Raw genomic sequence first — 27,950 nt, forward strand, 5'->3', positions numbered from 1 at the left:
GGGAGGACTGTCATCAGAACATGGATATCGAAAACGAAGAAGAAATTGACATGGTGCTCACCCCAGCTCCGATGGGAGCTCCAAACATGACTAAGATGCAGGAGCTGCTGCAATCATCAATAGCTCGAGCTAAGGAACTCAGGGAGCTTATGGCTAACCAAGATAACAACAGACAGGGAGCCTATCGTGTGGAAGGCATAATGAGAGGAACAGTAACCGAAGTCACTGAATCAATGGGGTCCGAAACACTCCGTCGTTCCTCCAGAATCGCTGATAGAAGAGAGCGAGAGCAGGAGCAGGAGATGGCAGGACAGTACCCCCTGCGACCGACACCTTGTGATGCACACACTTTGGAGTACCAGCCCTGGAAAATGACTGATTTAACAACCTTGATGGAACAGATGCCTAGCTTACATGGGGGAGCTTCAGCGTGGCTACTGCAACTGCAGACTCTTACATCAGGCCTGCAACTCTGCCTAGGAGACATGAAAGCACTACTAGCAAGAGCCACTGATCACGGAACCATGGAGGCCCTCATGACAGCAGCTGGCCTTGAATGGCGGGCCCCAACACTCCCCATAGACAACTTCCATACTAGATTATGGGAAGTTTTACGGAGAGCATACCCTACAGAAAGAAACCATGCCACCTTATCCTCCTTTACAATCAACCCAGGTGAGCAACCTGCAGCACATACCTGGACAGGGCTAAGACCACATGGAGATCGGTCCACGAAGAACCATTCGATCACACTGATAGCACACTCAGCATGTGGAAGGAAATGGTGGTGAACGGGTGTCCTGGAGATGTTAAAACCAAACTCAGAGGAACAGGAACAGTGGGGCATGTGCACCACCATGTATCCCAACACCACAAGGAAAGAGGGGGAGCTGAGAGCCAGGTCCAGTCCCTCCAAATTCAATTCTTGAAGCTTCAACTAAAAGAGGCACAGAAAGGTGAGAAACCTAAAAAACAAATGCTTGCAGAAGAAACTCAAGACCAAGGGGAGCAGCCAGATATCACTCAGATAGTAGCACAGACTGTCTCTCAGATGATCCAACAGCAGGCAGCCTCACACAATGCCACTAGGGGGGCCCAACCACCCCAATACCCTCCCCCACAGCAGTATATCCTGCAACAGCAACAGCCAGCATACAACCACCCAGGATCTAGCCACATGCAGCAGGAGCAGCAAGATTACAATCTACCACAGTTCCAAGGTATGGCAGGGAACGCCATGCCCTGGCCATGAAGATTCCCACCACCCACGGCAGGAGAAGGGAGACAACATTTTCAACAGCACACTGAACCAACTATGATGTGTGAAGTTGAGGGTGTCCCCCATCAATTCCTGGTAGACACAGGATGCACCTATTCTACTATCAAGTTCCCTCAATTACTACTGAAAGTGGAGTGGAAGTATCCACCAACCCTCCCTCTTCAACACCTGATCGCCCAGCAAGAATTATGATGATGCCACTCCAGCCGACGCCCACGCTGTCTGAAACCCAAGAAGTATACTGGCTAAAATGCCTACCCACAGGGCCCACCACCCCTCACATCCTGTTTAAGTTCAACCAACTGACAGCTCAGATCTACACTCTGCACCCATAGAAGACTCCCCAAGCTGAGGCACTGATGGCTGCCCCTACACTACAGACTGGGACGAAGAAATGATGCACCTGACCCCACCTATCAGGTGTTGTACTATTGTGTGAGGCCCAGAGGGGGTGGCAGCACCGGTCATCCTACGACCAAGGAACCTCCATGCACCGCTGGCCTGGACGGCTGAAGCATCAACAGCCATAGCACTCCTGAAAACAGATCTATCAGCGGCAGCAGCTCTGACTGCACCTGACTACAAGAACAAGTTCCATTTGGATGTTTCTGAAAAGGAAGGATTCACCTCATCCGTCCTATTCCAGAAACAAGAGGGGGAGAGAAGGGTCTTGATGTACTACTCTTCCAAACTTGACCACATTGAGGTAGGACAGACAACATGCTCCAGATACGTTGCTGCAGTAGCAAAAGCTATTGAAAAAACAGCTCACCTTGTGATGTCACCCTGCAATCAAGCATCATCCCGCAACCAGTACCTGCTCAATTAGCTGAAATCATCGGATTGACGCAGGCCCTCATCAGAGGAAAAGGAAAGACTGTGAATAACTATACAGACTCAGCCTATGCCCATGGAGCAGTCCACACTGATGGACCCAGAACCTTTACGAGAAGCACATGGCCCCACACACAAAGGCAAACTAAAGACCCTTCAAAAGGTCTCGCACATCTGGTGGCACCCTCATATGATTAGGTATGACTGACTTATTTTGTGACAAATGCAACATAGGTGGCAGCCACAACCCAAAGAAATCATATCAAACACCGAGGGGCTAATACCCAGTACCTAATGCATGTTTTCAGGACATTAGTATAGATTACACCAACATGGGCCCCGACAATGTATTCTAAAGATAAACGCTATCTCCTAGTTATGATAGATAGGTTCTCCAAATGGGTAGAAGCAATACCAACAGCGAAGGGGGGATGCTAGGTCAGTCGTTAAGTGGCTAACAAACCAAACTAATACCCAGGTATGGCATCCAAAGAAAAATCTAATTTGACAAATGGCTCACATTTCAGAAATAAACACCTAAGACAGGTGGAAGAAAGATTTGGCATAACACACAGATTTGGTTCTGTGTACCACTCCCGGTCCCAAAATCTGGTGGAACGTTAAACCAAAAGCAAAAGCTAAGATAGCTAAAGTATGTGCAGGTACGAAGTTGACATGGGTTGAAGTCCTGCCTCTGGTGCTGATGGCCATGAGAGCCTCACCAGGAGCAGGCACCCATCTCTCTCCTCATGAGATAATGACTGGAAGAGTCATGCCTGGTCCACCAAGGGAGGGAGGTCATATGCCCGCTCTTGATGTACAACAAATTGTAATGTCTGATTATGTGAAAAAACTGACGGTTCTCTCTGCAGCACTCTCTACCCAGGTTCACAAGGTCCAGGAAGGGGAGCTGCCGGGGGACACGCCACCACTGAAGGTATAGGTTGGTGACTGGGTGAGGGTTAAAAGTCCACAAGATAAAGTGGCTGGAACCCAGGTGGACTGGACCGTACGAAGTGAAGGAGGTTACTTCACACTCATTCCAGGTCAAAGGTAAATCAGGCGCACCTTGGCACCACCTTACACATTGCACCCTAGCCCCAACTCCTTCCAGAACACTGACTGAAGTCAGAGCTGATTTGAGCGGCCTAAATTCGATTCCAAATGAAGACACTCCTTCCTCAGGTGATGCGGCATCAAACTCCGCCTCCCCTGAAAAAGGAACCTCGCCCAGATAGAGGGACATTTCTCCCTCCCTGGGTGAGGCTGGGGATATCTGGCTCTTTGTTTGTGATATTCCTACTGATCTTTGGGGTGTCCTTAGGCACTCTCACATGGTTAATAGAACAACAAACACATACTAAAGCATCAACCCCTCTCACCCCAACCCCTATCCCTGATAACATTCCTAGCACCACTCCCTTCAATCTCACACGCACCAAACGTAGGACTACACCTACAGACCCACCATGCACACCAGACAAGGTTAGAAGCACCACCTTATGTATACCCACGACTGGAACCACCACCTTTCTGCTATAGTTTTCACATCTAGTAGACGTGAAGAGGGGGATTTGTCATATATGTATATATATGTAAACATTCATACACATAGCTCATATATTATACAGCGCCAAGCCAAACCGCCTGACTCAAGTCATCTTACCTACCCCTGTTAAAACAGGAACTAGCTCACACAGCCAGCAATAAAACTACCCCCCTAACACTATCCCCTCAGCTTTGTTGTCTCCCGACCCCAGGAAACAAAGACATTCCATCGCAAGAACACATACACCCAGCCATAAAACTGACCCCCTCTGCTCTCCTGTGTCAGATTTCCTGATACACAAATGTCTCCTTGTATAAACACACATCTCAACCCCTCTACTGATCAGGGAGCTCAGAGAACAAGACTCTGCTATGCACCAATGGGGCCCGCTCTGGCTAGAGCAAGGCCCGCCTCCAACCCTTTGTGACCAGTCAGAAGACCAAAACGACAAGACTCCACCTACTTTATTCTATGTATAAAAATGAATGTAACCTTTGTATAAGGCCTCTTTTTCACCTGACTCCTTGCCGAGTTATATGAACTAGATCCGTGCACGTAAAACTGCGGGACAAGATATCTTTGACTCATTAAAACTGTCTTTTGTTACAACTGAAATCCACTCTGTCCAGCGTCCGTGATTTGGTCTCAACTCTCCAATATATAAACACAAACCGGTGTGCCTGGCACCTACTACCATACCCTGTTCAAAGGCTAAAATTTTTTTTTTTACCTGTCTCCACTTCATCTACACTGATTGAAGTGGATTTAACAAGTGACATCAATAAGGGAGCATAGCTTTCACCTGGTCAGTTTATGTCATGAAAAGAACAGATGTTCTTAATGATTTGTACACTCAGTGTAAATACATACCTCTATTTTTAAAGGCTTGTATCTATCTATAATACCTGGAGAGTGAGCACACATTTCATAGCCCGCTTACAGATCTGTTTGTGCTGGATAGCCAACCTGTATGGTCTTTATCATGCAGCACAAACAGATCTGAGACCAGGCTGTCTGCATACAGCTTTAACTGGTGGTGGAGGGAGGTGGCGTAGATGACCTGGAAGCTCTTGCCCTCATCTGTCCCGTCTTCCATAATGACCTCCAGAAAGCCCACAGCCCTCAGGGCTTTCAATGTGATGCTTAGCTCTTCTGATAACAGAATGCTATGTTACCATCACTCCTGACTCACAGCTATATTATACTTGCCAAAGGATGGCATTGTTGGATAAACCCAGAAATTCTGAAGAATAGATCCAAGTTCCCTTGATTGAACCAGTACAACCAGTACTTTCTACCATTGATAACATCTCGTCGCTGTTCTTCAGGATTAGTCACCCTGAATCAGTGCAGCCAGATTTGGAATATTATCTGAGCGCTAGATGTATTTCAGCCTCTAATGCTTAATTCATTCATATATATCAGTGGTTCCCTAACTTTTTATAGTCCCGTACCCTTTCAAACATTCAACCTCCAGCTGTGTATCCCCTCTAGCGCCAGAGTCAGCGCACTCTCAAATGCTGTTTTTTTGCCATCATTGTAAGCCTGCCACATGCACACTATATGATACATTTTTTTTTTTTTCGTCACAACCCGGCTCGTGGGAAGTATAATAATAATAATCAATATTTTTGCTCTTTATTTAGCCATCTGACAATAAATAAAATTTGTTCATCAGAAAATGTGAATAACTCACCGCAGGTTAATGAGAAGCGTGTGCTTGAAAGGATGTACATAACTCTACAATGTTGGGTTGTATTGGAGAGAGTCTCAGTCTTAAATCATTTTCTACACACAGTCTGTACCTGTATTTAGTTTTCATGCAAGTGAGGGCCGAGAAGCCACTCTCACAAAGCTACGTGGTTGCAAAGTGCATTAGTGTCTTCACAGCATAATTTGCCAAGACAAGAAACTCTGAGCACAGCCCTATCCAGAGATCTGGCAGTAGCTTCTGATTAAATAAATTTTTTACAGAACTGCTTGATTCAATTTCGATGAGGCTCTCTTGTTCAGATATCGGTAAGTGAACTGGAGGCAGGGCATAAAAGGGATAACGAGTCCAGTTGTTTGTGTCGTCTGTTTTAGGAAAGTACCTGCGTTATTGCGCTCTCAGCTCATTCAGGTGCTTCGCTATATCACATTTGACGTTGTCCATAAGATTGAATTCATTTGCACGCAAAAAAATCATACAATGATGGAAATACCTGTGTGTTGTCCTTGTTAACGTAGACAGAAAAGAGCTCCAACTTCTTAATCATAGGCTCAATTTTATCCCACACATTGAATACAGTTGCGGAGAGTCCCTGTAATCCTACATTCAGATCATTCAGGTAAGAAAAAACATCACCCAGATAGGCCAGTCGTGTGAGAAACTAGTCATCATGCAAGCGGTCAGACAAGAGAAAATTATGGTCAGTAAAGAAAATAATCTTATCTCTCAATTTTAAAAAACGTGTCAATACTTTGCCCCTTGATAACCAGCGTTCTGTATGTTGTAAAAGCGTTACATGGTCGCTGCCCATATCATTGCGTAATGCAAATGTAGCAGTGTGATGTTGTTCCCCTAGATTATGCACCAAATTGCACACAAGAACCAATTCGAAAAGGCCAGGTCAAGAGGGGATGTTAATAATTTGATAATAACAATAATAAATTGTTAATAATAATAATAAATTAAATAATAATAAATAATAATAATAAATAATAAATTTAATTACAGCTGCATAGCTAATGTTTTTCTTTGGTGTACAAACACTTTTTCATATTAATATTGTACATACATGTGATTGTAAAAGTTTTGTATATTTTGGTTTGGCCCATCGCGGATTATCTGTATTTCCATACCCCCTTATTGTTCTCTTTTGCCTGACCTTCGGCTAGCAAGGTATGTTGTCCGTGGCTCCGAAATTGTTTAATATAAAACCGTCATAATGTTACACAATGTACTGTTATGCTACCATAAGTCTGTTACAATGTGGATAATATAAAGATTTTTGTTAACAAATTTCACAAAGCTCGCTAACTAGGGTATCTATTGTAACTTGTGAGTACTTGGGACAGTGTTTGAGGGAGTGTCCATGTGCTTGCGCAGGTGCCTGAGAGCTAGGACTGCTCCAAGGGTTAACATAATGTGCGTTGTCTCTTCGTGTGCAGGTATGTCTTTTATTTTGTTCGAATTATGTTCTGTATCATTTTACTTGTATTGTATGGTGTGCTGTTGTGCATTGAATGTGTGCACGCAGCTCCTGTTATTTCCTTTTGGCGCTCTTTTAACAAAGTTAACCATTTTCACTGTAGTGTCCAAAACATCTTTCAAGATGTCAGGCATTCCCTTGGCAGTAAGAGCCTCTCATTGGATGCTGCAGTGTATCCAAGTTGCGTCAGAAGCAACTGCTTGCACGCGCGTTTCCACTCCACTATGTCTCCCTGTCATGGCTTTTGCTCCATCAGTACAGATACCAGCACATCTTGACCACCAAAGTCCATTGGATGTCACAACGCTGTCCAGTACTTAAAAAATATCCTCTCATGTTGTACTGGTTTCCAGTGGTTTGCAGAAGAGGATGTCTTCCTTAATTGACCCCCCACAAACGTAACGGACATATACCAGGAGCTGTGCCAGGCCTGTCACGTCTGTTGACTCATCCAGCTGTAGTGCATAGGATTCACTGGCTTGTATGTGAGGCAGTAATTGTTTCAAAACGTCTCCTGCCATGTCACCGATGCGTCGTGAAACAGTGTTGTTTGATGAAGGCATTGTCTGTATATTTTTGGGGGCCTTTTCCCCCAGCATTGTTCCAGCCATATCCGCAGCAGCAGGAAGAATTAAGTCCTCCACAATAGTATGGGGCTTGCCTGTCCTAGCCACTTGTTAGCGCAACATATAAGACGCTTCTAGCCCCTTCTTATTAATAGTATATGTTGCTTTTATACATGTCTTACTACTTGAAAGTCGACTTTCTTCTTGCTCAAAACTCTCCCATGGCTTATTTTTCAAATTGTCATGTTTCTAAATGTCTGCGCAAGAGTGAAGGTTTCCCGTGGGAAAGTAACGGCTAATGTGATTAGATGTTAATTATTTGACTACCTGTATTTGACATTGTGTTGTTATTTCCGCTACACACTAGATGGTTTAATTTTGTACCCCTGGGGATACGCGTACCCCAGTTTGGGAATATCTGATATATATCATACAAAATTGTGAAGAAAAAATGTGTGATTCTCATCCTTGATAGCGAAGGTCAGGAAAATCTTTATTAATGATATTTCTCACTCTGAGATGAGAGGGATTAATGCAAATTATAAACTGGGTGGTTCGAGCACTGAATGCTGATTGGCTGATGCCGTGGACCGCGTACTGCTTTGTGTCGTGCCTAAGAACAGCCCTTAGCCGTGGTATATTGGGCATATACCACACCTCGGGCCTTATTGCTAAAATGAACCATATCTGCATCCCAAATTAAAGTGCACTACTTTTGACCAGGACCCATAGGGATCTAGTTAAAAGTAGTGCACTATATACGGAATAGGGTGCCATTTGGGATGGAGTTTGTTTCACTCAATTTCATGTTAACTCAAAGAGTATTAGATCAATGGCCAACAGCAAATCTTCTCACTAGCTCTGTGTTGCCCACATGCTTGCACAACATGACATCCAAGCAACACTCACACACTTCACAGTAATACACTACAGAGACTAGTAATGATAACTACAGATAAGGGGTGTAGGCTACTGAAGGTTATTGCTCATTATTTCTCTGTGTGTGTGTGTGTGTGTGTGTGTGTGTGTGTGTGTGTGTGTGTGTGTGTGTGTGTGTGTGTGTGTGTGTGTGTGTGTGTGTGTGTGTGTGTGTGTGTGTGTGTGTGTGTGTGTGTGTGTGTGTGTGTGTGTGTGTGTGTGTGTGTGTGTGTGTGTGCGTGTGTGTGCGTGCGTGTGTGTGTGACCGTACTGTGTCTGTCACTTATCAGCGATGGACACATCACAATCTTCAATTGATCACGGTTTCCCCAGAATAGTGGTTTCCTCATTGATACATTATTGCACTATTACCCCTCAGATGATTGGGATCAGAGTGTGTAGATGTGTGCCACTGCGTGCCCCATCGGTCTCCACCGCCATTATTGGTATAAATGGAAAATAATACCACATATTCCTATCATTATTGCACACAGTATGATCAGAGAGGTAGGTGGAGGTTCCAGGATGATCTAGCTCATCGTTAAAAAGTCTGGCGGTTTCATGGGATTCTATGGCTGTGTTCCAAATTGTACGCTATTCCCTATAGCACATCAGAAGACAAAATATTGTGTAACAAGTATTTGAATACCTGCTGTGTGTGAATGGTCTAATAGACCATGCAGTGCTAGATTGGAACAGCTGAGATCAACACAGGTTATTCCGATATTGTGTGGAGTTTTGATGGAATCACAATTTGTGCTTTCTTGTGAGTAATGTGGCTTGATGAGGCCTAAGTATGGATGGAAGTGAAGTGACTCATTTGCTATTGAACCTAACGTGCCACAGCACAGGAATTCTGTAGTCACCATTTACTGAACCTAAGGACATTCATCGACGCCCCTTCTGGGTGTTCGTCGATGCACCTATATCGGCCCTGTCATTTTTCCGCTTTCATCATATCAACCTAGCAATGAACTTGTACTGACTAAGAACGATTATCTTGATGCAATGTTCAATTTCATTACAATCTGCCCCATTTCTTTTTTTTCTTCAGCTTTATTATTATAGATAGATTGTAGCTTTCATTATTGTAATTGTCTGCATTCTTGCCAATCCCCCCATATATTTTTGTCACGGCTACCGCTGAAGTTGGTGCCTCTCCTTGTTCGGTCGTCGTCACTGGCTTTCTAGCTGCCATCGATCCACGTTTATTTTCCCATTTGTTATGTCTTGATTGTACACACCTGGTTCCCATTAAGTTATTATTATTTCCCTATTTAACCCTCTGGTTCTCAGTATGTTTTGTGCTTGATTGTTCCTGGTTTGGTGTTAGTCTTTTGTGTTAGGGTTTGTGATCCCTGCGTGGATTTATTTGCTGATTATTTTTCGAGAGGAAAGTACGTTATTTTACTCAGTTCTATGTCCTGCGCATGACTCTGTTCTCACCTCTGCACAACTGACACCTGACAATTGATTTGTAAATACATGTATGTATACACAGTACCAGTCAAAGGTTTGGACACACCTACTCATTCAAGGGTTTTTATTTATTTTCACTATTTTCTACATTGTAGAATAATAGTGAAGACATCAAAACTATGAAATAACACATATGGAATCCTGTAGTAACCCAAAAAGTGTTTAACAAATAGAAATATATTTTATATTTGCCTTGATGACAGCTTTGCACGCTTTTGGCATTCTCTCAACCAGCTTCACCTGGAATTATTTTCCAACAGTGTTGAAGGAGTTCCCACATATGCTGAGCACTTCTTGGCTGCTTTTCCTTCACTCTGCGGTCCAACTCAACCCAAACCATCTCAATTAGGTTGAGGTTGGATGATTGTGGGGTTCACCTGATGCAGCACTCCATCACTCTCCTTCTTGATCAAATAGCCCTTACACAGCCTGGAGGTGTGTTGGGTCATTGTCCTGTTGAAAAACAAATACTCTCACTAAGCGCAAACCATGGGATGGTGTATCGCTGCAGAATGCTGTGGTAGCCATGCTGGTTAAGTGTGCCTTGAATTCTAAATAAATCACTGACTGTGTCACCAGCAAAGCACCCCAACACCATCACACCTCCTCCTCCATGCTTCACGGTAGGAACCACACATGCGGAGATCATCCGTTCACCTACTCTGCATCTCACAAAGACACGGCGGTTGGAGACAGAAATGTCAAATTTGGACTCGGCTCAAAGGACAGATTTCCACCGGTCTAATGTCTATTGCTTGTGTTTCTTGGCCCAAGCAAGTCTCTTCCTATTATTGGTGTCCTTTAGTGGTAGCTTCTTTGCAGCAATTCGACCATGAAGGCCTTATTCACGCAGTCTCCTCTGAACAGTTGATGTTGAGATGTGTCTTTTGCTTGAACTCTGTGAAGCATTTATTTGGGCTGCAATGTGAGGTGCAGTTAACTCCAATGAATTTATCCTCTGCAGCAGAGGTAACTCTGTATCTTCCTCTCCTGTGGCGGTCATCATGAGGGCTAGTTTTGTGCTTGATGGTTTTTGAGACTGCACTTGAAGAAACTTTCAAAGTTCTTGAAATTTTCCGGATTGACTGACCTTCATGTCTTAAAGTAATGATGGACAATCGTATCTCTTTGCTTATTTGAGCTGTTCCTGCCATAGTATGGACTTGGTCTTTTACCAAATAGGGCTATCTTCTGTATACCACCCCTACCTTGTCACAATACAACTGATTGTCTGAAACACATTAAGAAGGAAAGAAATTCTGGTGGGAAACACCACTGGTGGGAAAATGTGCATATTTTCTACATGCAGAATTTAATGTTTAAGGGTAATACTTTGTGAAAGAAGTGAGAAGACAGTTATTATGCTCCTGGGGGCTAGTTTAGAATATTTATCAGAGTTACTGTGTAGTTTCAAGTCAATATATCAGTTGCTTTCACAGCCCAAGAGTTCAACTAATAACATGTGTCCGAAATTCAATAAAAGACTTGGGAAATCATTTGACAGGCCGCCAAGCCAGTTTTAGTTTTAAGATCCCAAAGAATGACATTGATCCATGGTTCTGTATGTTCAATCAACAAGTTTATGCAGCAGCTCTTTTTCCCCATGTTCAAATAAAATCACAGGTTGGTCTTGGGTACTGTATACAAACCTACAACGACAACCAGATACTCTCTCACAGCTATGCTTTCACTTTTCAGGAAGTGTGTGAGACACTGTGTAAACATCACTAGCAGGTTTGATTGAATTCCAGCTATACTAGAAAAGCGGGTAATACTTTACTTGACCTCCAGCATCATAACACGTCATAACCATGTCATAACAGTTGACATAACTGGTTGTCGTGATGTGACTATTATTGTGATGACGGCTATTTTATCAAATCAATTAACTATGTTTCATTATTACGCGATTCAATTAATCATGTAACAATTAACTCATTAGTAACTTGTGGCACCACTTGAAAAGTTTGTTTAATGAGTTACCGTTTCCCGAATTAACTCAAGAATGTATCAGAATATATCGTTATCCTACCAGTCATCCATTTATCATCATTACCTCATATCAGTCTCATTCTGATGTCGTTGGCCTCGTAAATCTGCACAAACCCTAGTCTAAATGATTATTCAGCAATACACAAATTGGCTTAATTATTTATTTACTAACTAACTAAACAATAACACAGAAATACATAAACACACACAGTATAGGTTAAATTGATTACTAACATAATGCAATGAAAAGTCCCTAGTGGACTAACCCGATGTAACAGCTTGTTACACAATGGAAAGGGGTGGGGAAAGAAAGAGCGGGAGAGACAGAAGGGACTCATCTTACATACAGTTGGAAAACTATGCTCATGGGAATGTGAATACTTTGCACATGAACGACCACTCAATCGGAAATAATTGCAATGTATATATTTACACTTGTATGTCTCTGTCGTCTATCTCTGTTGAAGTCGCCCGGTCCGTCTATGGGGTCGTCGTCCGATGCAAGTTTCTGGTTGTCCACCAGAGGTCACAATGTCCTTAGTAGTTGTAGTAGGCTTCTTTGTCTCAGTGTTCGTTAGACTGGATCCTTCAGATGTACCACAATGGTGATGATAGGGAAATGTTCTTCTTTCATCTTCAGTCGAGATTCCTAGACTATTTTACATATACAGCTGCAGACTGTGAATGTCTAGTCTTCATCTTCACTCGGCGAGAGTTTGAGGGTCTTACCATTTTCTGGTCTCAATGGTTTATTATTCAGGGTACAGCTAGGACCACTTTACACTGGCAGCCACCCGGCATGTTTTGGCCTCTAGAGATTTTCTTCTTCACTCATGTTGAGAGTTTCTAACCATTTCGTAACATTCAGAAAACCGTCCCACTTCCCCACCTTCCTCTCTGGTGGGAGAGGGTGGGGGCTCTCTTTGATCCTCACCCAGGAGGGAAAGTCATGGCATTTGTCATAACACAAATGTAGTTTTGTGACATATATTGCATTATTTTATGGCCAGTTATGACACCTATACAAGAGTATCAAAACCCACAAAACTTACCACACGAGGCAAAACATTCCATTACACCATAGCCTACGTGTCAACAGTATGTTTATTATATATATATTTTTTTTAAATTGACCATATTAAATTCTAATTGTAATTGCCCACACATTGATGTCAGACATGCACCTACCCCAATGCTCTGTTGCTGAGGACAAGACACCCTGTTTTTGACAGATGACTGATATAAGGTCATGTACGTGATAGACCTATCTGGTTTACATGATTATGATGGCGTTGACAGCGTTATAAAGTGACACAGGATGCTCACAATGCTTCATGACAATGTCATAAAGTGTATTTTCTACAAGTTATTTAAAATATGAAAAAACATTACCTTAAAAAATTCATTAAAACAACAGCAAAGGATTTAAGACACAAAGTTTCAAATGAAAGGAAACTTCTTGGCAGAGAAAAAAAGAATTTGAATACATGTGGGATTTGACCAGCCATAAAATAACACAATATATGTCACAACAGGTGTAAATATGGGTCATGACAGTATTAACATAGGTTATGACAACTGTTATGAAATATTATGACATGGTTATGACACTGGGTGTCAAGTAAAGTGTTACCGAAAAGTGTGTTCCTGGTATTTGGTTAAAGGGGCAATCTGGTATTCAAACGACAACAAAGCAGTTACTGCCCACCACATTTTTTGGTAAGCTGAGGGATGGAACTGGGGCAAATGTAAAGATGGGGCTATTAATGAAAATCTAAAGCAACACATGGGCATTTTTATTTTACAGGTATCCTACTTCACTACAGTACTACCACAAACTAGCCAATAAACATGTTCAAATAAACTGTGGCTGAAACCACATGCCATTTGGAAAATAGATTTTTCTGTTGCTGAGAGAGAGAGAGAGAGAGAGGTCAAGGTTAAAGTAAAATGCCAGACATACTACCACTAGCTGTGCCGTGTGAAATTCCACATGCTTATTTGACGAGGTTCCTCTGTGAAGCAACCAGGTATATACTGCATATGCTTTGGTTGTCAGTAGTCACCCAGGTGTTCCATTTAAAACCAAATTGGCATTTGCAGGGATTGTGCCTTTTCTGTCAAATCGCACACTGCTTTGTTGAATCCACTCTGTATTCTGATTCATAGTCATTAACTATTACTCATACAGGAAACCAAAGCGACCAGAGTGTTACTGGCTGGAATTGGCTGAGCAGTAATGAATGCATTTTCTAGATAAAGGCCATTAATTGGTCCATATAGAATGTGTCCAAAATGGCACCCTATTCCCAATATAGTGTAGTACATTTGGCCAGAGCTCTATTGGGCCCTGGTCAAAGTAGTGCACTGTAAAGGGAATAGGGTGCAATGTGGGGCTCAGATGTAGTGTACTGAAGAAATGACAGGGCAGGAGTACAACTAATGGGGTTCTATTAATACAGACATAGAACACGGATATGGTCGGTACTACACACATGGGTTTGAAGTAGGGTCTTTAACCTGGCAAGGGGATAAAATCTCTAATGGCCTAGCTTACATCATAGCCTGATCTTACATTACTGTAAGTTGATCATATGTTATATGATCACTGAATGTGATCGATTTGGATAATGTGCATTGTGCAATCAAGTGTTTTATTATGTACAATTCATTTTTGGCTCTGCTATCCTGTGAACTGTAACTAGGCCACTAAGGAACATTCAATGTCGTCTTGGTAAGTAATTCCAGTGTATATTTGGCCATGCATTTTCGGTTATTGTCCTGCTGAAAGGTGGATTGGTCTCCCAGTGTCTGTTGGAAAGTAGACTGAACCTGGTTTTCCTCTAGGACTTTGCCTGTGCTTAGCTCTATTCCTTTTCTTTTTATCCAAGAAAATTCCCTAGTCCTTGACAATGATAAGCATGCCCATAACATGATGCAGCCACCACCATGCTTGAAAATATGAAGAGTGGTACTCTAATGTGTTATGTTGGATTTGCCCCAAACATAATGCTTTGTGTTCAGGACAAAAAGTTAATTTCTTTGCAATATTACTTGCCTTATTGCAAATGGGATGCATGTTTTGGAATATTTGTATTCTGTACAGGCTTCCTTTAATTCGTCATTTAGGACCGGCAGGTAACTGAAAGGTTGCTAGATCGAATCTCCGAGCTGACAAAGGTTCAAATCTGTCGTTCTGTCCCTGAACAAGGCAGTTAACCCACTGTTCCTAGGCCGTCATTGTAAATAAGAATTTGTTCTTAACTGACTTGCCCAGTTAAATAAAGGTTAAATTATTATTATTAATTTTTAAACTCTACCTGGTTTAAAATCAACATTGGCCTCATGGTGAAATCCCGGAGCCGTTTCCTTCCTCTCAGTCAGGAGTTAGGAAGGACACCTGTATCTTTGTAGTGACTGGGAGTATTGATACACCATCCAAAGTGTAATGAATAACATCACCATGCTCAAAGGGATATTTAGTGTCTGCTTTTTTTCTTCTACCCATCAGTGCCCTTCATTGCGAGTCATTGGAAAACCTACCTTGTCCTTGTTGAATCTGCGCTTGAAATTCACTGCTCAAATGAGGGACCGTACAGATAATTGAATTTGTGTGGTACAGAAATGGGATAGTCATGGAACTTATTATTTTACTCCTGAACTTATTTCGGCTTGCCATAACAAAGGGGTTGAATACTTATTGACTCAAGACATTTCAGCTTTTTCATTTGTATTCATTTGTAAAAATGTCTAAAAACATAATTCCACTGACATTATGGGGTATTGTGTGTAGATCAGTGACACAATCTGAATTGAATCCATTTAAAATTCCGGTTGTAATACAACAAAATGTGGAAAAGGTCAAGGGGTGTGAATACTTTCTGAAGGCACTGTAATTGTCTTCAGCATTACGAATGACACAGACACAAACTCGTCTGTAGCTGCAGCACCAGTCCATATTTAACCACAGACCTGACTGATTGTCTAGCCACCACTCGAAGTGACAAATAACAGTCCATGAAAAAAGATATTGGAGTCTGGTCTAGTGGTCTAGTGTTAAGGCTGCCAACTCCGAACCATGTATTCCCTTGACGATGCGAATTCGAGTTCAGAGTTCAGTCTCAGCCACTTTCTGTTTGTGTCCCTAATTCCTGTGTATCTCCTGCTCTACCTTCCCTCTGTCCTGTCATTCAAAATTAAAAAAAAAAAACACAATTGTTGTCAGCTGTACATTCCCACTACTCTCTCTCTACAGTGTCTCCTCCAAGTCCTCTCCTATGCGGGTGGTATTCACCACAGGTAAGGACTCTCGGAGGGAGATGTCGTCCACCTGCTTGGCTCTCTCGTCTGGCTCCTCTAGGATGGATGGGGGCAGGCTTTCCACCTCAGAGTTGCTGAACACGTAGCCGGGCAAGGTGGTGTGGGTGCTGACGCTGTGCCTGGCTTGGCTGCTGCGGTACACGTGGCTGGAGAAGAGAGAGGAGGTGCCCGAGATCACGGCCAGCGGCTGGGGCTGACTGGTAGTGGTCTGGTTGAGGCCGTACCGGTAGTTGGCGCATGCCGCCGGTCCCTTCCCATCGAACTCCAGGTTCCAGCGGGTCCAGGTCTTCTTGATCTCTGCCTGGACCTGAAGAGAACAAGAGGATTGTATGGGTCATGATATGGGTCAGGATTTTGTATGGTAGCCTATAGTACCAGTCAGGGCAGAAACTTATTTGGGGAGTTCAGACAACTTTTAGAATGGACGGAATGTTTGCACCTTTATCGCGAAACCTTTGTTGATGTAACAATACAAGAGCGCCTCCGACCATTCTCAATGAAATGACTCGCCGCAAACAAGAAAAACAGAGTAGTGAATTCAAATGTTGTTTTGACCGACTGACATTCACAATGAAATTTGTTGACAACACAACACAAGAGACTTGAATACATATTATTGCCAATGCCAAAGTTCCTATTGTGTTGTGGTGCCCACAAATGTCCTATTCGCTTTCACTGGGCTTTTTCAGAGGTTTTAAAAGCTTTCAGAAATAAACAGCCCAACCCAAAAGCGTCAATTATCACTTAGCAACGAACATAGATGAGAGTAGGGGTGCTCTCGGAACATTACGTTCTAAATGACCAAACTCTCTAAATATTGTATATGGGACTAATAAATGTGGAAATTATTGGGGGAAAAGTAGCATTTTATTTTACAGTAGCTACTGTTTTTACAGTGGTATTTACCTGGTATTGACCAGCAAGTTATGCGGTAGTAACAATGGGTATTTTCTGGTAGCCTACTTACTTACAATACCCACAAATAGGGTTTGAAGTATCACTGATGGGTACAATGAGTACGCACAGTATGACTGTTCTTTTGTTCTAATAAATGACATCAATAAGTTCCATTAGTTCTAATAACATCTCCCCCCCTCTCATTATGGTTAGTTCCTAGAACACTTATAAATGGGCAACAAATGAGCACGTGAGCACAGTTTGGTTCAATTAGAGTCCAGCATGATAGATTCTTGAAAGCAGCAGCTCTAGAGTGGAGAAGATCTTAAACCTTCTGGCCGGGTCTGGTGAACAGTACTCACCTCTCCATTGCAGTAGCAGTAGATAATGGACACAAAGAAACCCTACGAAGAGATGAAAGCGACTAAGGTTAGAGGCATGTGTTGAAAGCTCAAATTCCCGCTGAGAGTATAAATGATGTAACATTCTCTCCAAATGAGAGGTGTCCATGACCTTCGGAGAATAATATCGACATGATGATCTCAGGAAAGAGAGCTCTTAAAGAAAAACACACAATGGATTGGATTTTTTTTTTTCAAAAGTAGTGTAATGTTAAGATAAAAGCATGTCCCACGACATCAGTTGTGTTGTGTTGTGTATATCCAGCTATACACTTCAATCCCAAATGAATGGAAAAGATGAGCACCATTTACATTCCTGGTTTTATCTGGTGCTCATCCTTTCATTCATTTATTCATAGCTGGATTTGCACATGTCATGAGATGTGGTTTCATCTTGACATAAGATGACATTAGAGGTCAAAAAAACATCTGAAAGAAGTGAAAGTGTAATGTCCCTTTAAGCTATAATGCTCAAATTCTCACATTTAAAATCGTATCAATATTGCTTTCAAGTGCTGAGCGATTAACGGAAATTTCTGTTATTTTTTAAAAACAAATAATTTACTATTTGAATTTGATTTCATTCCATTTTTTTCTGTGAGCTCAATGCGCATTTTCTCACTGTAGTTTCTCGAATAGAGGTATATCAGATCAAGCCCGAACTGTGCAATGTAGCAGGGAGTTGTAGTTTACAACAGCCCAATATTCAACATAGTTTAGAGCAGAAAAAGTGGTAACTACAATGACCATAATCCATTGTGCGCCTACTTGTCCGGAGACTGAGAGAAGAGAGAAGAATGCACAATGAAGAGAGATGGAGCAGTTACTTCGCGAGGTATCTCTACCTGAAAATACATGATCGATAGTGTTCAGCGTTCATAAAAGTATTTTTTTAAATAATTTAACCGATTTGACCTCAAAAAGCACTAATTGCTCAGCACTATTGCTTTCTACAGTTTTAAATCTATTAGCAATGGGCAATACAGTGCATTCGGAAAGTGTTCAGACCTCTTGAATTTAAGTTACTGCCGTATTCTAAAATTGATTACATTGCTTTTTTCCCCCTCATCAAGCTACACACAATACCCCATAATGACAAAGCAAAAACAGGTTTAGACATTTTAGCAAATGTATAAAATTTAAAATAAAATAAATATCACATTTGCATAAGTATTCAGACCCTTTACTCAGTACTTTGTTGAAGCACCTTTTGCAGTTATTACAGCCTCAAGTCTTCTTGGGTATGACGCTACAAGCTTGGCAAACCTCTATTTGGGGAGTTTCTCCCATTCTAATCTGCAAATCCTCAAGCTCTGTCAAGTTGGATGGGGAGCGTCGCTGCAGAGCTATGTTTGATCGGGTTTAAATCCAGGCTCTGGCTGGGCCACTCAAGAACATTCAGAGACTTGTCCCGAAGTCACTCCTGCGTTCATCTTTCCCTCGATCCTGACTAGTGTCCCAGTCCCTGACCCTGAAAAATCTCCACAGCATGAGTCACATGCGCCGAATACAACAGGTGTAGACCTTACAGTGAAATGCTTACATATAAGCTCTTAACACTTTTCTTTACTGCATTGTTGTTTAAGTAAAAAATATAAAAGTAACAAGTAATTAAAAGAGCACCAGTAAAATAACAATACCGAGGCTATGTACTGGGAGTACCAGCACAGAGTCAATGTGCGGGGGCACCGGTTAGTTGAGGTAATTGAGGTAATATGTACATGTAGGTAGAGTTACAGTGACTATGCATAGATAATAAACCGAGAGTAGCAGCAGCGTAAAAGAGGGGGGCAATGCAAATAGTCTGGGTAGCCATTTGATTAGCTGTTCAGGAGTCTTATGGCTTTGGGGTAGAAGCTGTTAAGAAGCCTTTTGGACCTAGACTTTGCACTCCGGTACCGCTTGCCCATGCGGTAGCAGAGAGAACAGTCTATGACTAGGGTGGCTGGAGTCTGACAATTTTTAGCAGTTGCCATATCAGGCAGTGATGCAACCCGTCAGAATGCTCTCGATGGTGTAGCTGCAACTTTGAGGATCTGAGGACCCATGGCAAATCTTTTCAGTCTCCTGGGGGGGAATAGGCTTTGTCGTGCCCTCTTCACGACTGTCTTGGTGTATTTGGACACCAAGGAACTTGAGGCTCTCAAACTTGCCTGTCGGTGAGAATGGGGGCGTGCTTGGTCCTCCTTTTCCTGTAGTCCACAATCATCTCCTTTGTCTTGATCATGCTGAGGGAGAGGTTGTTATCCTGGCATCACACTGCCAGGTCTATGACCTCCTCCCTATAGGCTGTCTCATCGTTGTCGGTGTGTCGTCAGCAAACTTAATGATGGTGTTGGAGTCGTGCCATGCAGTCATGGGTGAACAGGGAGTACAGGAGTGGACTGTATCTGCCACACTGATCCCCTTTATTGAGGATCAGTGTGGCAGATGTGTTGTTACCTACCTTTACCACCTGGGGGCGGCCCGACAGGAAGTCCAGGATTCAGTTGCAGAGGGAGGTGTTTAGTCCCATTGTCCTTAGCTTAGTGATTAGCTTTGAGGGCATTATGGTGTTGAACGCTGAGCTGTTGTCAATGAATAGCATTCTCACATAGGTGTTCCTTTTGTCCAGGTGGGAAAGGGCAGTGTGGAGTGCAATCTGTGGATCTGTTTGGGCGGTATGCAATTTGGAGTAGGTCTAGGGTTCCTGGGATAATGGTGTTGATATCAGCCAGCCTTTCAAAGCACTTCATGGCTACAGACGTGAGCGCTACGGGTCAGTAGTCATTTGGGCAGGTTACCTTAGTGTTCTTGGGAAGAAGGGACTATTGAGGTCTGCTTGAAAATGTTGGTATTATAGACTCAGGTCAGGGACAGGTTGAAAATGTCAGTGAAGACACTTGCCAGTTTGTCAGTGCATGCTCGGAGTACACATCCTGGTAATCCTTCTGGCCCTGCTGCCTTGTGAATATTGACCTGTTTAAAGGTCTTACTCACATCGACTACGGAGAACGTGATCACACAGTCGCCTGGAACAGCTGATGCTCTCATGAATGTTTCAGTGTTACTTGCCTCGAAGCGTGCATAGAAGTAATTTAGCTCGTCTGGTAGGTTTGTATCACTGGACAGCTCGTGGCTGTGCTTCCCTTTGTAGTCTGTAATAGTTTGCAAACCCTGCCACATCCGATGAGCATCGGAGCCGGTGTAGTACGATTCAATCTTGATCCTGTATTGATGCTGTTGTGTCTTAGGCTCTGCCGGATTAAGTGATATGATATGCTATTCTAAAAAATAATTTCTCTGTAAATGTAATTAACTAGAAAGTCGGGGGCACCACAAAATAATGTTTATAGAGCTGTTATCTTCCGAATAAACTCTTAAAGACCTAGTAACCTTTTACATCAGTAGCAGTCATATTTAATCCTCGCCTTATTCAGTCTCATCTGAAAGTTGTAAATTCTTGGTTCACGAACCCTGGCTAACAAGTCGAATCAGCAATACAAAATTTGGTTTAATTATTTATTTATTAAATACCTAAATAATCACACAGAATTACATCTACACAGAATGGATCATACATTGATTACAAATTATGTCATAAAGGAAAACGGCCCTAGCGGACGGAACAGATATGACAACTGGTTACACAAAGAAAGGGGGTTGGGTTTGAGTGAAAGAGCAGGAAGACTGAGGAGCAAAAATGTTTTGTGTCCCTATCGGGCTGTAGGCAGCTATGCTATCGTAAATACAGTATCTTATGCATTCTAAATAACCGCCCATTTGAAAAAGGAGAATGCAATAAATATTTACTCTGAGCAGCGCTTCGGTAGATTGGATGACGATAGAAGGCGGGTTGGTCCAGCATGGATCTGGTCCTCTGAAGAATGTCTCTGGTGGTAAACTGGATACGTTGTAGTATCGTTGTGTGTGTTAGACAGATACGTTGTCCGTCCTTTCCTAGCCCACGTTTACAGCGACTGCTGGGAGGTATCACTTCTGGAGTGAATAAGAGTTCAAAGTTCATACCAAGTTGCCATACTTTTAAGTCGAAATTCATCCTTTCCGCGTGTTGACCATCATCTTCACTTTGAAATTCGATGCTAATTTTGTTAGGTTATTATCTGAGCCCTTTTAACGTAGGACCATCGCCCTAACGTCCTCGGAACAGGAAGTAACATTTTCGTAAAGGGGCTTATATAGGGTTGGGAGAGAGGGCAGTGTTTCATAGTTTACAACCAGTGTCTGTTCACATGGGCGGGGCCACTGAGTTGAACATAGTTCCCTCATGAAAACCATTTCTCTCATTTAGGAGCTTAGGAGCATATTTTAACAAATAGTTTCATATTTAAACATTTAAATTGCACAACAATTCCATATGAATCTGATAACTAGAATGTGTAGACTTTCCAATATACAGTTCATTTCATCCTATCATCAGCAATAATGTCTCAGACGCCAACTGATCTGACATCATATTCATTAAGTACCAACTCATATTTTCAAATGGTTGGACTACTGAAATATGGTTCAGTTTCCCACCTTTTGATGTTACCAGACTCTCCATTTTAACAAAGTGATTTTGAATAGTCACATCGGTAGAGTAGAGAGAGGAAAAAGGGGAAAGGTATTTATGGGGGTCATAAACCCTCTGGTTGCACATTTAACATGCTGGTAGAAATGAGGTAAAACGGATTTAAATTTCCCTGCATTAAAGTCCCCGGTCACTAGGAGAGCTGCTTCGGGGTGAGCCGCCTCTGAATGAGCATTTTCCTGTTTGCTTATGGCCGTATACAGCGCTTTGAGTGCGGCCTTAGTGCCAGCATTGGTTTGTGGTGGTAAATAGACAGCTACGAAAAATATAGATAAAAACTCTTGGTAAATAGTGTGGTCTACAGCTTATCATGAGATACTCCTCAGGCGAGCAAAACCTCGAGACTTCCTTAGATTTCATGCACCAGCTGTTGTTTACAAATATACATAGACCGCCACCCCTTGTCTTACCAGAGGCGCCTGTTCTATCCTGCCGAGAAAGCGTAAAACCCGCCAGCTATATGTTATCCATGTCGTCGTTCAGCCACGACTCTGTGAAACATAAGATAATACAGTTAAAGGAGTAAATTCTTCGCATCCGACTTGTTATTGAAAAAATATTCTTCCAGTACGGGGTAAGTAATCGCTGTCCTGATTTCTAGAAGCTCTTTTTGGTCATAAGAGACGGTGGCAGAAATATTATGTACAAAATAAGTTGCAAATAACGCAAAAAACACACACAATAGCACAATTGGTTAGGGGACTGTAAAATGGCAACCATCTCCTCCGGCGCCATTAATGTGAAAGCGATGATGCTGCCACCACCATGCTTCACCGTAAAGATGGTGACAGGTTTCCTCCAGACGTGACACTTGGCATTCAGGCCAAAGAGTTCAATCTTGGTTTCATCAGACCAGAGACTCGTTTCTCATGTCCTTTAAGTGCCTTTTGGCAAACTCCAAGCGGGCTGTCATGTGCCTTTTACAGAGGAGTGGTTTCCATCTTGCCACTCTACCATTAAAGCCTGATTGGTGGAGTGCTGCAGAAATGGTTGTCCTTCTGGAAGGTTCTCCCATCTCCACAGAGGAATTCTGGAGCTCTGTCAGAGTGACCATTTGGTTCTTGGTCACCTCCCTGACCAAGGCCCTTCTCCCAGTGATTGCTCAATTTGGCTGGGGGCCCAGCTCTAGGAAGAGTCTTGGTGGTTCCAAACTTCATCCATTTAAGAATGATGGAGGCCACTGTGTTCTTGGGGACCTTCAATGCTGCAGACATTTTTTGGTACCCTTCCCAGGATCTGTGCCTTGACACAATCCTCTCTCGTAGCTTTACAAACAATTCCTTCAACCTCATGGCTTGGTTTTTGCTCTGACATGCACAGTCAACTGTGGGAGCCAATATAGACAGATGTGCCTTTAAAAATCATGTCCAATCAATTGAACTTACCACAGGTGGACTCCAATCTAGTTTTAGAAACATCTTAAGGATGATCAATGATCAACAAGATGCACCTGAGCTCAATTCTCGAGTCTCATAGCAAAGGATCTGAATACTTATGTAAATGTGTATTTTACATGCAATACAAAGCAGGATCCCCAATTGGGGTGAATGCGAGCACCTGGAAAGAGTTGAAAAAGAGCTCACAGTACATTCGGACCTCCCATCCGACCCCTTTGAACGAGTGTGGCATGCCCACAAACACTATGTAGTGGACCCCGAACACCAGCACCAGCACTAGAGTGGACTTAGCCAGTTTCCTGTGAAAGGGACAGTAGAACACTGTATAATCCTCTATTGAGGGAATCCGTTGTGCAGCATCAGACAAAAATCTAATACAATACAAAACATTAGGCCAGGGGTGGCAAAATCAATCTCTGGAGGGCTGTGTCTGCTGATTTATGTTATTTCCATTTGAATTGTGTCGATTTAATATCTATACAACTGGCTGAGGGGAGTTCCTAATCAATGATCAATGAATGATTGATCAATCAAGTACAAGGGATTGAGTTTGACACCCCTGCATTAGGCTGTATGAGAAAGCCTACTGTCCATGATACGTGTCTGGTAAAGTGCATGAGTTTACGTGTCTGGAAAAGTGCATGCGTTAGGTATCTGGTAAAATGCATGCGTTAGGTGTCTGGTAAAATGCATGCGTTAGGTGTCTGATAAAATGCATGCTTTAGGTGCCTGGTAAAATGCATGCGTTAGGTGTCTGGCCAAATGCATGCGTTAGGTGTCTGGCAAAGTGCATGCGTTAGGTGTCTGGCAAAGTGCATGCGTTAGGTGTCTGGCAAAGTGCATGCGTTAGGTGTCTGGTAAAGTGCATGCGTTAGGTGTCTGGTAAAGTGCATGCGTTAAGTGTCTGGTAAAGTGCATGCGCTAGGTGTCTGGTAAAGTGCATGCGCTAGGTGTCTGGTAAAATTCATGTGCTATGTGTCTGGAAAAGTGCATGTGCTAGGTGTCTGGAAAAGTGCATGCGCTAGGTGTCTGGAAAAGTGCATGCGCTAGGTGTCTGGAAAAGTGCATGCGATGTGTGTCTGGAAAAGTGCATGTGGTGGTGATGGGGTTTGAGAGGGACAGGATGGAAAAGACATGGGTCAAGCTAAACCAGATGCAGCTGGCATCGAGCTAAAATAATTGAACTTCTTGCCAGCCATCTTTATCTGACAGTCCCTTGCAGTGCTTGGGACTGAAATATATGCTGGTACTCATTTTGGGTGCCGGTATTGTTTACATTTAGGTACAGGAGTTCCGCATCAAGTTTGAGGTAATATTCTATAAGAGGAAGAGGAGCTCAAGCAGTAGAACATTTGAGGTGCCAGTACTCCGCTCCGGTGAGCTCCGGCCCGAGTCAAGCACTGCTCCCTTGAGCACTTTCCAAAAACAATCCCCTCAACAGATTTGTGATACAAATGTCAATAGCCAAGGATGATTACACATTGCAATCTACATGTTAACATTAATATCGAGCCAACCTTTGCATCTAAATTGTTCAAAGACAGTCAGCAGTTTAAAAAAAAGTAAATAAATCACAGCTAGAGAAAGAGTTAGGTGAAGTAGAACGAGGGAGAGAGCAAGAGGAAAACAGTCTACATCCCAAATGGCACCCTATTCCCTATATTGTGCACTCCTTTTGACCATAGCCTTATCAGTGACAATCCTGTCTACACCTGTGGGAATGGAGCGGGCTCAAGAGACAACCTGGATCTGATGTCGTGTCTGTTTACTAATGACTGACAGGAGGGTTACCCCCTCAGCCTTCAAGCCTTGGCACAGACCTGCCAACCAACACATTTCCCCAGACAGGAGTGGGAATTAAACAAAGACTCAGGCAGCCCTATAGGGATGGCTTCACAGCATGTCAAAATTTGTCTTGCACTTAGATATGAGAAGAGCATGTACAAAACACTGCAGCTGGGACACTGGGCTGTCAACCTCTGCAGTGAACAGAGTAGTCAGGAAGTCCCACAGCATCATCAAGGACCCCACTCACCCCAGCCACGGAATGTTCTCTTCCCGAGACGGTTCCTGGCCCAACGCTCTTAACCGCTAGGCTACCCGCCGCCCACAACTGGGTTTAATAGACCAGTGGAGGCTGCTGAGGGGAGGACGTCTCATAATAATGGCTGGAACGGAGTCAATGGAATGGTATCAAACACACCAAACACCTGGCTCAGACTGCATATTGGCGTAAAAAGACGTTTTTTTGCCTGACCGTAATGCATTATGGGAGTCATGTTTAATTCATCTTTTCCAATACACATATAAGAAAATAAAAGATGCATTCTCCCATGGCTACGACGCAATACATTTAATAAATCCCAACATTTCAACAGCTTAGCTGCCTTCATCAGGGTTTCAGACACAGATGAACCTGCTTTAAATTCATAACACAGCCTGTATCCTCAGCCTCAGTAAATGACGTGAACGGATTGTAAACACAAACACATGGATCGTGAATATAAAAGAAAATGATTCAACTCAAAGGCACATTTGGAATAAGATGTTCATATAAAAGGCACATTTACTGAAAAGTGGTATTTACAATATCTAATGTTTTTTCATACAAAATCACATAAATGAGATTGACTAAAGCAACAAGGCACTAATGAGACATCAACCCTACCTGCATTGCTTCCGAGTGTCAAATCTCCCAGCATTTGTCTCCCTGATTTTTGTGGCCAGCACTCGCACAATATTCACAAACAAAATAAAGTTGAGCTGAAAATCAAAACAAAGCAAGCATGATTCACTGCTCATTTTAGCGGGGCTACCGTTCTGTGGGTGACATGGTCAGATTGTCTCATTGTAGTGGGGCTACCGTTCTGTGGGTGACATGGTCAGATTGTCTCATTGTAGTGGGGCTACCGTTCTGTGGGTGACATGGTCAGATTGTCTAATTGTAGTGGGGCTACTGTTCTGTGGGTGACATGGTCAGATTGTCTCATTGTAGTAGTTATACCGTTCTGTGGGTGACATGGTCAGATTGTCTCATTGTAGTAGTTCTACCGTTCTGTGGGTGACATGGTCAGATTGTCTCATTGTAGTAGTTCTACCGTTCTGTGGGTGACATGGTCAGATTGTCTCATTGTAGTAGTTCTACCGTTCTGTGGGTGACATGGTCAGATTGTCTCATTGTAGTAGTTCTACCGTTCTGTTGGTGACATGGTCAGATTGTCTCATTGTACTAGTTCTACCGTTCTGTGGGTGACATGGTCAGATTGTCTCATTGTAGTAGAGCTACTGTTCTGTGGGTGACATGGTCAGATTGTCTCATTGTAGTGGGGCTACCGTTCTGTTGGTGACATGGTCAGATTGTCTCATTATAGTGGGGCTACCGTTCTGTTGGTGACATGGTCAGATTGTCTCATTGTAGTAGTTCTACCGTTCTGTGGGTGACATGGTCAGATTGTCTCATTGTAGTAGAGCTACTGTTCTGTGGGTGACATGGTCAGATTGTCTCATTGTAGTAGTTCTACCGTTCTGTGGGTGACATGGTCAGATTGTCTCATTGTAGTAGTTCTACCGCTCTGTGGGTGACATGGTCAGATTGTCTCATTGTAGTGGGGCTACCGTTCTGTGGGTGACATGGTCAGATTGTCTCATTGTAGTGGGGCTACCGTTCTGTGGGTGACATGGTCAGATTGTCTCATTGTAGTAGTTCTACCGTTCTGTGGGTGACATGGTCAGATTGTCTCATTGTAGTGGGGCTACCGTTCTGTGGGTGACATGGTCAGATTGTCTCATTGTAGTGGGGCTACCGTTCTGTTGGTGACATGGTCAGATTGTCTCATTGTAGTGGGGCTACCGTTCTGTGGGTGACATGGTCAGATTGTCTCATTGTAGTGGGGCTACCGTTCTGTTGGTGACATGGTCAGATTGTCTCATTGTAGTGGGGCTACCGTTCTGTTGGTGACATGGTCAGATTGTCTCATTGTAGTGGGGCTACCGTTCTGTGGGTGACATGGTCAGATTGTCTCATTGTAGTAGGGCTACCGTTCTGTGGGTGACATGGTCAGATTGTCTCATTGTAGTAGAGCTACTGTTCTGTGGGTGACATGGTCAGATTGTCTCATTGTAGTAGTTCTACCGTTCTGTGGGTGACATGGTCAGATTGTCTCATTGTAGTAGTTCTACCGCTCTGTGGGTGACATGGTCAGATTGTCTCATTGTAGTAGTTCTACCGTTCTGTGGGTGACATGGTCAGATTGTCTCATTGTAGTAGTTCTACCGTTCTGTGGGTGACATGGTCAGATTGTCTCATTTTAGCGGGGCTACCGTTCTGTGGGTGACATGGTCAGATTGTCTCATTGTAGTGGGGCTACCGTTCTGTTGGTGACATGGTCAGATTGTCTCATTTTAGCGGGGCTACCGTTCTGTTGGTGACATGGTCAGATTGTCTCATTGTAGTGGGGCTACCGTTCTGTGGGTGACATGGTCAGATTGTCTCATTGTAGTGGGGCTACCGTTCTGTGGGTGACATGGTCAGATTGTCTCATTGTAGTGGGG

At 43.0% G+C, this 27,950-nt stretch overlaps 1 protein-coding gene across 1 annotated transcript in view; it reads right to left on the minus strand.

Annotated features, from left to right (window-relative positions):
- Positions 1-15,594: 15,594 nt before the first annotated feature.
- Positions 15,595-27,950, minus strand: part of LOC112253993 (parathyroid hormone 2 receptor-like) — a 40,327-nt gene continuing 27,971 nt past the window's right edge. The window contains exons 10-13 of the mRNA XM_042324122.1: positions 26,068-26,162; positions 23,560-23,698; positions 17,391-17,432; positions 15,595-16,438 (exon numbers count right to left, since the gene is read on the minus strand). Of these exons, the coding sequence (XP_042180056.1) occupies positions 16,061-16,438; positions 17,391-17,432; positions 23,560-23,698; positions 26,068-26,162 (654 nt within the window). The 3' untranslated portion in view covers positions 15,595-16,060. The remainder of the gene's footprint in view (positions 16,439-17,390; positions 17,433-23,559; positions 23,699-26,067; positions 26,163-27,950) is intronic.

The sequence above is a fragment of the Oncorhynchus tshawytscha genome, linkage group LG07, assembly GCF_018296145.1.
Source record: "Oncorhynchus tshawytscha isolate Ot180627B linkage group LG07, Otsh_v2.0, whole genome shotgun sequence".
NCBI classification, from domain to species: Eukaryota; Metazoa; Chordata; class Actinopteri; order Salmoniformes; family Salmonidae; genus Oncorhynchus; species Oncorhynchus tshawytscha.